The sequence below is a fragment of the Salvelinus fontinalis genome, chromosome 29 (assembly GCF_029448725.1).
Source record: "Salvelinus fontinalis isolate EN_2023a chromosome 29, ASM2944872v1, whole genome shotgun sequence".
Classification (NCBI taxonomy): Eukaryota; Metazoa; Chordata; class Actinopteri; order Salmoniformes; family Salmonidae; genus Salvelinus; species Salvelinus fontinalis.
Window position 1 is genome coordinate 1816522 of NC_074693.1, and position 15464 is coordinate 1831985.

Sequence of the window (15464 nt, forward strand, 5' to 3'; positions counted from 1 at the left end):
TTCCCATGATGTCAAGCAAGGAGGCACTGAGTTTGAAGGTATGCCTTGAAATACATCCACAGGTACACCTCCAATTGACTCAAATGATGTCAATTAGCCTATGAGAAGGTTCTAAAGCCATGACATAATTTTCTGGAATTTTCCAAGCTGTTTAAAGGCACAGTCAACTGAGTATGTAAACCTCTGACCCACTGGAATTGTGATACAATGAATTATTAAATAATCTGTCTGTAAACAATTGTTGGAAAAATGACAAAGTAGATGTCCTAACCGACTTGCCAAAACTATAGTTTGTTAACACAACATTTGTGGAGTGGTTGTAAAACAAGTTTTAATGACTCCAACCTAAGTGTCTGTAAACCTCCCGACTTCAACTGTACTTAAGACAATTGTTATTATTTTTTATTATTTTTTGATACAAACACCTTTTTTTTTTTTTTTTTACTTTAATTCTGCTATTCTTTAGTTCATGTAAACTGGGATAATAGAAATAGTGTATAGTGTATAGTAAATATAAAATAATAATAATAAATAGTGTATCAAATACATTCAAATAAGTGCTGTCTGGCATTTGGTCCTTGGATCCAAAACCGTATGTAGTAGACCAGAACACACGATACAGGAAACCTCAGGATGGATGGCCCGTCATCGCACGATCACAGTTGATCAAACAAAAAGGGCTCTGCTTCCCAAATGGCAACCTATTCCCTTTATAGTGCACTACGTTTGACCAAGGCCTATAGGGTAGTGTACTGTATAGGGTAAGGGGTGCCATTTGGAACACATCCAAGCACTAAGAGACTATTCACCTTCTCCTGAGGTGCACTGGGGTGTTGCAGGGCTCTATAGGGTAGTGTACTGTATAGGGTAAGGGGTGCCAATTGAAACACACAGAGTACTAAGGGAGTACTATTCACCTTCTCCTGAGGTGCACTGGTGTGTTGCAGGACTCTCCTAGGAACCTCCTCTGGTTCAAGGGGGCTGTCGGTGGCCGCCTATTCACTGCTATTTCCCATGGTCGCATTGGTGACGTCGTGGGGACCGACGAAAAGGAGACCAGGGGTGCTGGAGGCACTTGTGGCTTCTAACCTCTTGTCTTTACCCTGAAAATAAAAACACCATTAACTACCGCACTAGCACCATTCTCCCTATAAAGTATGCGAACCCTACAGGCCCCTGGTCAAAAGTTATTGTTGTCTATCAACAATGACAAGACAGACGGGTCTGACAATCTAGATGGAATATTACTGAGGATAATAGCAGACGATATTGCCACTCCTATTTGCCATATCTTCAGTCTAAGCCTACTAGAAAGTGTGTGCCCTCAGGCCTGGAGGGAAGCTAAAGTCATTCCGCTACCTAAGAATAGTAAAGCCCCCTTTACTGGCTCAAATAGCCGACCAATCAGCCTGTTACCAACCCTTCGTAAACTCCTGGAGGGAAAATTATGTTTGACCAGATACAATGCTATTTTACAGTAAACAAATTGACAACAGAATTTCAGCTTATAGGGAAGGACATTTAACAAGCACAGCACTTACACAAATGACTGATGATTGGCTGAGAGAAATTGATGATAAAATGATTGCGGGGGCTGTCTTGTTAGACTTCAGTGCAGCTTTTGACATTATTGATCATAGTCTACTGCTGGGAAAACTTGTGTTTTATGGCTTTACACCCCCCTGCTATAATGTGGACAGAGTTAGACAAGTAACAGAACACAGAAGATGTTCTTTAATGGAAGCCTATCAAATATAATCCAGTTAGAATCAGGGATTCCCCAGGGCAGCTGTTTAGGCCCCTTGCTTTTTAAATGTTTTACTAACGACATGCCAATGACTGAATAAAGCCAGAGTGTCTATTTATGCGGATGACTCAGCACTATACACGTTAGCTACTACAGCGACTGAAATGACTGCAACACTCAACAAAGAGCTGCAGTTAGTTTCAGAGTTGGTCTCAAGGAATAAATTAGCCCTAAATATTTCTAAAACTAAAAGCATTGTATTTGGGACAAATCCTTCACTAAACCCTAAACCTCAACTAAATCTTATAATAAATAATGTGGAAATTGAGCAAGTTGAGGTGAGTAAACTGCGTGGAGTAACACTGGATTGTAAACTGTTATAGTCAAAACTTATTGATGCAGTAGTAGCTAAGATGGGGAGAAGTCTGTCCATGATAAGGCACTGCTCTGCCTTGTTAACACACTATCAACAAGGCAGGTCCTACAGGCCCTAGTTTTGGTCGCACCTTGACTACTGTTCAGTCGTGTGGTCAGGTGCCACAAAAGAGGACTTAGGAAAATTGCAATTGGCTCAGAACAGGGCAGCAAGGATGGCCCTTGGATCTACACAGAGAGCTAATATTAATAATATGCATGTCAATCTCTCCTGGCTGAAAGTGGAGGAGAGATTGACTTCATCACTACTTTTATTTATGAGAGGTACTGACATGTTGAATGCACCGAGCTGTCTGCCTAAACTACTGGCTCACCGCTCGGACACCCATGCATACCCTACAAGACATGCCACCAGAGGTCTCTTCACAGTCCCTAAGTCCAGAACAGACTATGGGAGGCGCACAGTACTACATAGAGCCATGACTACATAGAACTCTATTCCACATCAGGTAACTGATGCAGCAGTAGAATCAGATTTAATAAACTGATAAAAATACACCTTATGGAACAGCGGGGACTGTGAAGCAACACAAACATAGACAGACACATGATAACATACACACTATATACATTAGAGGTCGACCGATCAATCAGATTGGCCGATTAATTAGGGCCGATTTCATGTTTTCATAAGAATCGGAAATCGGTAATTTGACGCAGATTTAATTTTTTTACACCTTATTTTAACGAGGCAAGTCAGTTAAGAACACATTCTTATTTTCAATGACGGCCTAGGAACTGTGGGTTAACTGCCTTGTTCAGGGGCAGAACGACAGATTTTTTACCTTGTCAGCTCGGGGATTCAATCTTGCAACCTTACGGTTAACTAGTCCAACGCTCTAACCACCTGCTTCACGAGGAGCCCGCCTGTTACGCGAATGCAGTAAGAAGCCAAGGTAAGTTGCTAGCTAGCATTAAACTTCAAACAATTATAATCACTAGTTATAACTACACATAGTTGATGATATTACTAGTTTATCTAGCGTGTCCTGCGTTGCATATAATCGATGCGGTGCGCATTCGTGAAAAAGGACTGTCGTTGCTCCAACGTGTACCTAACCATAAACATCAATGCCTTTCTTAAAATCAATACACAGAAGTATATATTTTTAAACCTGCATATTTAGCTAAAAGAAATCCAGGCTAGCAGGAAATATTAACCAGGTGAAATTGTGTCACTTCTCTTGCGTTCATTGCACGCAGAGTCAGGGTATATGCAACAGTTTGGGCCACCTGGCTCGTTGCAAACTAATTTGCCAGAATTTTACGTAATTATGACATAACATTGAAGGTTGTGCAATGTAACAGGAATATTTAGACTGATGGATGCCACCCGTTAGATAAAATACGGAACGGTTCCGTATTTCACTGAAAGAAAACATGTTTTGTTTTCGAGATGATAGTTTCCGGATTCGACCATATTAATGACCTAAGGCTCGTATTTCTGTGCGTTATGTTATAATTAAGTCTATGATTTGATAGAGCAGTCAGACTGAGCGATGGTAGGCAGCAGCAGGCTCGTAAGCATTCATTCAAACAGCACTTGTGCGTTTTACCAGCAGCTCTGCTGTTTATGAATTCAAGCCTATCAACTCCCGAGATTAGGCTGGTGTAACTGATGTGAAATGGCTAGCTAATTAGCAGGGTGCGCACTAATAGCGTTTAAAATGTCACTCGCTCTGAGACTTGGAGTGGTTGTTCCCCTTGCTCTGCATGGGTAACGCTGCTTTGAGGGTGCCTGTTGTTGATGTGTTCCTGGTTCGAGCCCAGGTAGCGGCGAAGAGAGGGATGGAAGCTATACTGTTACACTGGCAATACTAAAGTGCCTATAAGAACATCCAATAGTCAAAGGTATATGAAATACAAATCGTATAGAGAGAAATAGTCCTATAATAACGACAACCTAAAACTTCTTACCCGGGAATATTGAAGAGTCATGTTAAAAAGGAATATATGTTCTCATGTTCTGAGCTCAAACGGAACTTAAACGTTAGCTTTCTTACATGGCACATATTGCACTTTTAATTTCTTCTCCAACACTTTGTTTTTGCATTATTTAAACGTGTTTCATTATTTATTTGAGGCTAAATTGATTTTATTCATGTATTATATTAAGTTAAAATAAGTGTTCATTCAGTATTGTTGTAATTGTCATTATTACAAATAAATCCCTCCCCCCAAAAAAATTGGCCGATTAAATCATTATTGGCTTTTTTGGTTCTCCAATAAATCGGCATCGGTGTTGAAAAATCATAAATCGGTCGACCTCTAATATACATACACATGGATTTAGTAAGGTAGAGTTGTGGTAATGGTGAAGTAAGGGCCTGAGGGCACACAGTGTGTTGTGAAATATGTGAATGTATTTTAAAATGTTTTAAAATTGTATAAACTACCTAATTTTGCTGGACCCCAGGAATAGTAGCTGCTGCTTTAAATGGGAACATTTTTGCAAATGTATATAAAAGAAATACTGAAATATCACATTTACATAAGTATTCAGACCCTTTACTCAGTACTTTGTTGAAGCGCCTTTGGCAGCGATTACAGCCTCCAGTCTTCTTGGGTATGACGCTACAAGCTTGGCACACCTGTATTTGGGGAGTTTCTCCCATTCTTCTCTGCAGGTCCTCTCAAGCGCAGTCAGATTGTATGGGGAGCGTCGCTGCACAGCTATTTCCAGGTCTCCCCAGAGATGTTCTTTGCTCTGGTCATCTTTCCAATGAATAGTGTCCCAGTCCCTGCCGCGGAAAAACATCCCCACAGCATGATGCTGCCACCACGGTAGGGATGGTGCCAGGTTTCCTCCTGATGTGACGCTTGGCATTCGGGCCAAAGAGTTCAATCTTGGTGTCATCAGACCAGATAATCTTGTTTCTCATGGTCTGAGAGTCCTTAGGTGCCTTTTGGCAAACTCCAAGCGGGCTGTCATGTGCCTTTTACTGATGAGTGGCTTCCGTCTGGCCACTCTACCATAAAGGCCTGATTGGTGGCGTGCTAAAGAGATGGGAGAACCTTCTAGAAGGACAACCATCTCCACAGAGGAACTCTGGAGCTCTGTCAGAGTGACCATTGGGTTCTTAGTCACCTCCCTGACCAAGGCCCTTCTCCACCGATTGCTCAGTTTGGCCGGGTGGCCAGCTCAAGGAAGAGGTTTGGAACCACCAAGATTCTTCCATTTAAGAATGATGGAGGTCACTGTGTTCTTAGGGACCTTCAATGCTGCAGAAATGTTTTGGTACCCTTCCTCAGATCTGTGCCTCGACACAATCCTGTCTCGGAACGCTACGGACAATTCCTTCGACCTCATGGCTTGTTTTTTGCTCTGACATGCACTGTCGACTTTGGGAACTAATATAGACAGGTGTGTGCCTTTCCAAATCATGACCAATCAATTGAATTTAGCACAGGTGGACTCCAATCAAGTTGTAGAAACATCAAGGATGATCAATTTTGCACCTGGGCTAAATTTTGAGTCTCATAGCAAAGGGTCTGAAACCTTATTTACATAAGTAATCTATTTATTTTTTCATACATTTGCAATGTATTCTAAAACCTGTTTTCACTTTGTCATAATGGGTATTGTGTGTAGATTGAGGAATTTTAATTTAATCAATTTCAGAATAAAGCTGTAACGTAACAAAATGTGGGAAAAGGGAAGGGGTCTGAATACAGGTAGCCTAGTGGTTTGAGTGTTGGACTAGTAACCGAAAGGTTGCTAGATCGAATCACCGAGCTGACAAGGTAAAAATCTGTCGTTCTGACGCTGAACAGCGCAGTTAACCCACTGTTCCTAGGCCGTCATTATAAAAAATAATTTGTTCTTAACGGACTCGTCTAGTTAAATTTAAAAATATATATATACAAAAGTATGTGGACACGCCTTCAATTTGGCTATTTCAGCCATTGATGACAGGTGTATAAAATCGAGCACACAACCGCGCAATCTCCATAGACAAACATTGGCTGTAGACTGGCCTTACTGAAGAGCTCAGTGACTTTCAACGTTGCACCGTCATGGGTTGCCACCTAGTCAACAGTCAGTTTGTCAAATTTCTCCCCTGCTAGACCGGCCCGGTCAAATGTAAGTGCTGTTATTGTGAAGTGGAAATGTCTAGGAGCAACAACGGCTCTGTGGCAAAGTGGCAGGCCACACAAGCTAACAGAACGGTACCGCCGAGTGCTGAAGCACAAACAATCATCTGTCCTCAGTTGCAACACTAACTACCGAGCTCCAAAATGCCTCTGGAAGCAACATCAGCACAATAACTGTTTGTCGGGAGCTTAAATGGGCTTCCATGGCAGAGCAGTCGCACACAAGCCTAATATCACCATGCGCAATGCCAAGCGTCGGCTGGATTGTTGTAAAGCTCGCCACCATTGGACTCTGGAGTAGTGGAAACGTCGTCTCTGGAGTGATGAATCACGCTTCACCATCTGGCAGTCCGATGGACGAATCTGGGTTTGGCGGATGCCAGGAGAACGCTACCTTTCCCAATGCATAGTGCTAACTGTAAAGTTTGGTGGAGGAATAGCGGTCTGGAGCGGTTTTTCAGAAGAAGAAGGTGTCCACATACTTTTGGTCATGTAGCGTAGATATAATATATAATCAAATAATTTCTGGGTAACAATTAAGTACCTTACTGTAATATATACAGTGGATATAGAAAGTCACCACCCCCTTTAAAAAATGTTCACCTTTTGTTGCCTTACAGCCTAAAATGAAAACACATAAAATCTGACTTTTTCCAGCTTTATTTACACACAGTAACCCACGATATCCAAGTGAAAAAACAACTTAAAACAGTAAAATACCCTATTAGGATAAGTGGACACTACCCTGAGTTAATACTTGGTGGAACCGCCTTTTGCTTGAATTACAGGTATGAGTCTCTTTGAACAAGTCTCTACTAACTCTGCATACTTAAGACTGTGAAATATTTGCCCATTCTTCCTTGCAGAATTGTTCAAGCTCAGTCAGATTCTCAATGGGATTTAGGTCAGGGCCTAAATCCCATTGATTTAGGCCACCCATTGACTAGGCCACTCAAGGACATTCACCTTCTTGCACTTCAGCCACTGTACGGTTGCTTTAGGTCATGGTTCACGTTGAAATGGGAACCATCTTCAACTTCCTGGCAGAGGGCTGCAGGTTCTCCTCAAGAACCTGCCGGGTATTTTCCGGTGCTCCAGTCCCTGCTGAAGAGACACACCCCTACAACAGGATGCTGCCACCGCCGCTCTTCACTGTAGCCGCGGCATTCTTCGCTGGGGGCGCGGCATTCTTCGCTGGGGGCGCGGCATTCTTCGCTGGGGGCGCGGCATTCTTCGCTGGGGGCGCGGCATTCTTCGCTGGGGGCGCGGCATTCTTCGCTGGGGGCGCGGCATTCTTCGCTGGGGGCGCGGCATTCTTCGCTGGGGGCGCGGCATTCTTCGCTGGGGGCGCGGCATTCTTCGCTGGGGGCGCGGCATTCTTCGCTGGGGGCGCGGCATTCTTCGCTGGGGGCGCGGCATTCTTTGGGTAGAAAGATGTATTGGGTTTTCACCAGACATATCGTTTTGCATCCAGGCCAAAAAGTTAAACTTTGGTCTCATCTGACCACAGCACCTTTTGCCACTTGGCCTCGGAATCTACAATGTGCTATTTGGCAAAGCTTTAAACGAGACTTGATGTGGCTTCTTTTTTTTTTTTATGAGTGTTTTTCTTTTCTTGCCACCCTCCCATAGAGGACAGATTTGTGGAGAGCTTGTGATATTGTGGTCCCAAGCACACATTGACCAGTCTTTTCCATAAAGGCCTGAAACTATTTCAGTCACCATTGGCTTCTTGGTAGCCTCTCTGATCAGTCTCCTCCTTGCCCGATCATCCAGGTTGGAGGGACGATCCATGCAGGGTCTGGGTGGTGTCATACGCCTTCCACTTCTTAATGGTCCTAACTGTGCTCAGAGGGATAGACAAAGACTTTGAAATCTTTTAATATCCATCCCCCGACTCGTGTCTTTCCATAACTTTATCTCATAGATCTTTTGAAAATACCTTTCCGGCCATAGTGGATTATTTGTTTTGGGAGTGGAGTCCTCTATGAACAACTAATTTTATTCTGAACTAATCAAAGTCACTACAATTGATCACAGATGGAAGCCAATTAGCTTGATTTGTGATCTGGAAGGTGGTTGGTTATACCTCAACATGTTTGCAATTGGGGGGGGGGTTCACTTTTATTTTTTAGAGTTGTTGAGATAATTTTTTTCGCTTGGATATTGTGGGTTACTGTGTGTAAATACAGCCGTAAAAAGTCAGATTTAATGTGTTTTCATTTCAGGCTGTAAGGAAACAAAAGGTGAAAGAGGGTGGTGACTCTACACCCACTGTATATCTTACTGCAATATATCAACTCATTTCTGGGTCACAATTTAGTACCTTACTGTAATACATTTCCATAAAAAAAATTGGCTAAAATAGTTTAAGCAAACAACTATTTCACAACAAGACTTTTGCTAGGATTGTCTGGGAGTGGTCTGAGTGGCGAGGGGAAAACTGAAAACTAGCTGTTATTGGCAGAGAGGTTTGGAACTCTTTGTTATTGGTCTATTAACTATTTTACAGCATGGTGATGTCACCATGGAAAGCAGAAATTCACGCCCATCCAAACCTGCAACTATCTGGATATAACGCTTGTCACACTTTTACAGTGTTAGTTTCATCATCGGTTGTACAATATGAGATAAAACACAGGAAAAAAATGGATTTTGACTGCACTAAGCCTTTAAGATGTAATGAACTTTCTATCAGACTGAAAAATACTTCTGTACTAAGTCTCTCTGGATAAAATAATCTGATAAATATAAATGTATAGCTATCTAGCGCAGTGCAAGTTGCAATGCATTTATCGTCATGGTAAATAAGAATTTGTTCTTAACTGAATTGCCTAGTTAAATAAAAGGTAAACATTTTTTTTTACAAATTTACAAATACCATTCTGATATTTCTTCCACTAATTAGTCATTTGACCAAGTCCGATTTGTTTCACATCAGAAATTTTTCAGAGCTGATATGATTGGTCAAAAGACCAATTAATAACAAAAAAAATAATTGGGTTGCCGGTATAAAACGCAGCCTAAGAAATGTTGGACTTTGACATCACCAGTTTGTAAATAGGGGGCGCTGTATCTAACTGAAACAAAAACAAGGAAAGCCATGTGCTCAGAGAGAAACAAAGCAACAACAAAGGACGAGGAGTTAGCTTGCTAAATAAGTAGCAATAATAGATTTGTTTCACACTTCAATAAGATAGTCATGCAACGATAAAGCATCTAACGTTACACTTCTATTTTAATTTCAAGTTGCATTGCTGATATTCCATGATGCTAACGCATTTAGCCCCCAAAAAGCACAAAGGCACTGCTTGCAATGGACACAGGAGCTAGCTAGCCGTTATAAGCCAAGGAGGTAGCCATCCACTGTCAACCACATCTTTGCAGTGTGCAACACATATACAAATGAATCTCAAGCTTTTCAATCATACTTGGCAAATATGCTAGTTATCATCAGTAACTAAATGCAAAGAAAGGAACACATGATTAGCGAGCTGAGTAACTGTAGTAACGTTAGCTACAGTTAACGTTAACTAGCTAATCATGTTTTCCTTATAGCTAACTGAGCACGCAGAACTAGCTAGCCATCTTTAGCTTACTTGCTTTAGTCTCAACTCGGAAGACGAAGGATGCACGGCCTGAGGTTATGTTAGCTATGAGGTGTGGAGTGCAAATGCAGTCGTTTTCAAGTTTGACAGGTGCCCTTGGTGTCTGAAGTTCCAGTTACGACGACAAAGCAGATAGATATCGTTAGCTTAGCTAGCTACCGCCTGGTTAACGTTCGCCGACTGTGTTGTTACGCTAGTAGATAGCCTATTTGCTAGCTAACGTTATTGCATAGTCCATCCATCATTCTAAAGAAATAAAAGCTATAAACATATATTTTTATATAAAAACTAGAATAATTAATTATTTAGAATGATTAATTCCGATAAATGTAATTGGTAACATTCGCGTGTTGTCACGGAGGTAAAATAAGAAAGGTTGTAGGAACTTGTTTTGATGAAGCCACACCTCTCTCCTGCGCTAGTGTTAAAAACACCAATCACAAAACGGCAGGCGTGCCCGGAACCAATTACTCTTTATAGATACATGCATCCTGTGACTTTATGAATCCTTAAATCACAAATACAATCAAATCAAGAAACCATACAGGCCCGACACAGATACAGCTTTGATGCTGACCAGATTAAGCAACTCAACCAAGCACAGCTTGTAAAGAAGGACTACAACCAGCGTTGTCAAACTCATTTTGCCCCGTTGGGCGCATTCAGTCTTATAAAAGTCTAGAGGACTGCACTGAAAATCGGTTATATTTCCTTCCTGTCAAAATTTAAAAAATTAAATTGTCCTCTATCCATTGTTTTGGGAATTTACGATGCTCCCTGACTGTCTAGCTTTCATTTTGGTGATTATTTTTTTATTAATTTTTATTTAACTAGGCAAGTCAGTAAAGACCAAATTCTTATTTACAATGACGTCCGAACCCTCCCCTAACCCGGACGACGCTGGGCCAATTGTGCACCGCCCTATGGAACTCCCGATCACGGCTGGTTGTGATACAGCCCGGGATCGAACCCGGGTCTGTAGTGACGCCTCTAGCACAGCGCCACTCAGTCCGGACAAGAAACACTAAATGTAGGTTGATTCTCATTTCTCCACAGTTTCTATCTGGTTTTAGTGATTTGAAAGTATAGTTAACAAAAATATAAACCCAACAGGCAACAATTCATTGATTTTACTGAGTTACAGTTCATATGAGGAAATCAGTCAATTTAAATAAATTCATGAGACCCTAATCTTTGGATTTAACATGACTGGGAATACAGATATGCATATGTTGGTTACAGGTACCTTAAAAAAAAAAAAAAAAAAAAAAATGGGCCTCAGGATTGAGTCACGGTATTTTTGTGCATTCACATTGCCATCAATGAAATGCAAGTGTTCATTGTCCGTAGTTTATGCCTTCCCATACCATAACCCCACCGCCACCATGGGGCACTCTGTACACAATATTGACATCAGCAAACCGCTCGCCCACATGACGCCATACACATGATCTGCGGTTGTGAAGCAGGTTGGACGTACTGCCAAATTCTCTTCAACGATGTTGAAGGCAGGTTATGGTAGAGAAATTACCATTAAATTCATCTGGCAACAGTTCTAGTGGACATTCCTGCAGTCAGCATGCCCAATTTCACTCGCGCTCAAAACTTGAGACATCTGTGGCATTGTGTTGTGTGACAAAACTGCACATTTTAGAGTGGCCTTTTGTCCCCAGCACAAGGTGCACCTGTGTAATGACCACACTGTTTAATCTGATTCTTGTTATGCCACACCTGTCAGGTGGACGGATTATTTTAGCAAAGGAGAAATGCTCACTAACAGGGATGTAAACAAATTTGTGCACAAACATTTGAGAGAAATAAGCTTTTTGTACATTTGGAAAATGTATTGGAACTTTTATTTCAGCTCATTTCAACACTTTACATGTTGCATTTATATTTTTATTTCAGTGTAGATAGATAGATAGATAGATAGATAGATAGATATCCTTTATTTAACTCAAACCACCTGGTCAGTTTAATTCCGTCTGGTGCCTAATGAATACCACTCAATAGTTTTGAGGTAGCATGTAACCATAGCCGCAGGAAGTCTGAAAAATCTGAATATAAACAAATATATATTTCCTTTAAAGTAGTGCAGTGGGTATTTAATAATCAGACCAATATAGCCCCCCCCCCCCCCGCTAGGTTAGTCATGTTGGCACAGCCTGCTAGGTTAGTCATGTTGGCACAGCCTGCTAGGTTAGTCATGTTGGCACAGCCTGCTAGGTTAGTCATGTTGGCACAGCCTGCTAGGTTAGTCATGTTGGCACAGCCTGCTAGGTTAGTCATGTTGGCACAGCCTGCTAGGTTAGTCATGTTGGCACAGCCTGCTAGGTTAGTCATGTTGGCACAGCCTGCTAGGTTAGTCATGTTGGCACAGCCTGCTAGGTTAGTCATGTTAGCACAGCCTGCTAGGTTAGTCATGTTAGCACAGCCTGCTAGGTTAGTCATGTTAGCACAGCCTGCTAGGTTAGTCATGTTAGCACACCCTGCTAGGTTAGTCATGTTAGCATACCCTGCTAGGTTAGTCATGTTAGCACACCCTGCTAGGTTAGTCATGAGCGTTGGGCCAATAACCGAAAGGTTGCTGGATCGAATCCCCGAGCTGACAAGGTAAACATCTGTCTTTCTGCCCCTGAACAAGGCAGTTAACCCACTGTTCTCCGGTAGGCCGTCAATGTAAATAAGAATTTGTTCTTAACTGACTTGCCTAGTTAAAAGGTTAAATAATATATTTTTTTTAAATGTTAGCACACCCTGCTAGTTAGTCATGTTAGCACAACCTGCTAGTTAGTAACATCAGGCTATGATGCTGCACATAACTAATCAATCACAGATAGATCTAGACTTGAGAGAAGACTTGAAATAGACAAGATGACAGCGTACACATTGTTGGATTACTTCATGGAGAAAAAATATATACATTTTTTAAAATTCAAACGGACCCCCTGTACCTGGATACAGACATTTTACGAGACTCCTGTTTCCACGCATCGAGGACGACGATAGTATCGCTGACACCAAGCTAAGGTTGGTCAAACATTTTACACCAAAAAGTACCTATCCTGTAACTCCCATTAATGGATACCAAAAAAATCTTTGGTTAAATCCCAAGATCTGGTGTAACAATCTGTAGCTTAGACAGAGCTGCATCACTTTAAGTCTATCACCTTTGCCCAGACAGAAGCCAAACAAAGATTAAAAATTGGCAATTGCCGCCGGCTGCTCTGCCTGCTGTTTTATGTCACACATTTTATAGTCTCACGTGTAAACTAGTCACAACAAGGCAGATGGAACCGAAACCATATGGGGGGGTAAGTACACGTACATTCTGCTTCAGACAACAATTCCACTGACAGATGACAACATTCACCACATTTGTTAAAAGGGGCAATCCAGGATTAATACATCATGTTTGGTTTTTTTTTACTTTAAAATATGTGATATGGATGTTCAGTGCTTGGCTCTATAGCTCTGTCTAGAAATATGAGAGTAGTTCAATTTCTCCAGTCTCATCCCTCAACTGTATACCAAAACAAGAGACGAGGTGTCCCGGTTTGTTGTTTGAATTTCAGATTGCCCCTCTACTAGTAACTCTCTCTATGGGATCTCAGCCAGTCACATCCTTTCCTCTGAACCAGACAGCCTTGGAAAAAGGAAGGAGCCATCAGTAAGCATTTCACTGTTAGTCAACACCTGTTGTTTACAAAAGCACATGACAAATAACATTTGATGTTAAATTTGACTGTACTTGTCCTGTACCACTGACTACAAGAAGTCACATACAGTAACATTCATACACAATGTATTTTTTCCCCCCCGACATATATTTTTGCATGCCATGCAGCACAACTGAGACAGTATGCTGGTTTATGACCTCATAACCAAAAGGACTTCACATGTGGCCTAGTAAAAAGGATATTTTTATATATATAGGAACGAATTTGCAAAAACGTATAATAGGTGGCTAACGTTAGCTAGGTGACGGGCGGGATGTTCCCCAGAGCTGGATGGGGGGGGGGGCCCCGAGTGAAAAAGTTTGGGAACACCAGCTTTTGAAAGGCTTGCTCGGTTCTAGCACATGCGCAGATCAAACACCGCTTGATCACAGTTTAGGGTGTCGGGGTATGTTTACTTCGATTTTGCCTTTATGCGGATTAAGATAAACATAGTATGGTGTTTACATTACTATTATATAATCTCCCTACTGCCATAATCACTTTATCGAATTATACTATGCATGTAAAGGTACTCACGATAGAAGTCCTTGCACAGGATCGTTATCTGTGGAATAAAATGAAGTGGGCCTGTAACGGGAGAGACAGAAAGTGCGAATTGTCTTAGACCAAAGAAATGGTGTCTTTAGCAGTCTATTGATCCAGCATACATATTTTGCCTAGAGACATTACATCATTTATTATGTCTGAGCATCTATCTGCACGTCAGGCCTGGCTGTCCGATTGCTTCACTGCAGAGAAAAACACTGCAATGTTGCAGACGGAAATATCACTATAAAGGGGGAAGGAGACCAATGCATTCTTATTGGGATGTTCTAATCATCTTTCACTAGACATAACACCGGTTCGTAAAATGGGAGATAGGAAACGGTCTCTATCCTTGCGCTATAGACCCTGTGCAGAATGTAAACATTACTCTCTCTCTCCTAGCGAGATACAAAACAAGGAGGGGCTCAAGGCAGTCTAGGGGAAAAGACAAACAGCGAAGCCCAACGCAGCCCCTGGAAAAACTGCAAAGCTAGCTAGCACGCAAACAGAAACAGATCACCTATGCAAACTGTAGTGACAACTTGATAAATATAGTTCAACATCGTTACCTGATTGTTAATTAGCAAGCATTTGATTTAATTATATTTCTCCTTGTAATTCTTCATATCTCGTTCATATTTTCGGTGCGGCATTATCGTCAGCTGTTCCAATGTGGAATATTCCGTGGATTTCACCACTATTATAAAGAAAGGTACAAACATTACACCTTGTATTCCAAAACGCCTGAAACCAACATCCTACGCGGGATATCTGACAAGACGCCGCCAAACTGTAATCACAATATACTCCAGCTGATTGTACATGGCCGGTAGAAAACCCTGATACTTGTTTTGGGTTTGGCAGTAAACGTTTTACCCCCATTTGGGCGCATTTGAGAGAGCGCACTCCATCCTGTCATCTTTACCGTAATGACAGTATGAGTGTGACCGTATTATATCCCCAATGTCATGTGTCGGCGGTCAAGATCACTTGTATATATGTAGGGCATTGGCCTCTAAAATCGGATTTCTTATACATTTGTACATGAACTTGAATTGAATATTATTTCTAAGTGATTTTTAAGTTTTTCCTAATACTAATAATTCAACATGACGCCTGAATGTATAAACTTGTCTTGGTGACAGCTGAAAACATTTATTTATCAAGAAAAATAAGATATTTCCACCGAACCTTTTTGTGAGATTATGACAGCAACCATATGATTTCCATATCTAAACAAATACATGTATGTAAATTATAAATAATATACTAATTTACCTGGTCACCTAATAATCCCCAGTTTACAATTGGCTC

The 15464-nt window shown here is 41.4% G+C and overlaps 1 protein-coding gene across 6 annotated transcripts in view; it reads right to left on the minus strand.

Annotated features, from left to right (window-relative positions):
* LOC129827321 (RING finger protein 44-like) overlaps positions 1-15048 on the minus strand; it is a 35902-nt gene extending 20854 nt beyond the window's left edge. For 2 of the 6 annotated variants that reach the window (XM_055888064.1, XM_055888060.1), the window contains exons 1-3: positions 14720-15048; positions 14142-14192; positions 918-1103 (exon numbers count right to left, since the gene is read on the minus strand). In XM_055888064.1, coding sequence (XP_055744039.1) covers positions 918-1024 — 107 coding nt within the window. In that variant the 5' untranslated portion in view covers positions 1025-1103; positions 14142-14192; positions 14720-15048. Of the gene's footprint in view, positions 1-809; positions 840-917; positions 1104-9876; positions 10432-14141; positions 14193-14719 lie in introns of those variants that run through there. The other 4 variants (XM_055888062.1, XM_055888061.1, XM_055888063.1 and 1 more) reach the window with 4 other exon arrangements.
* Positions 15049-15464: the final 416 nt, after the last annotated feature.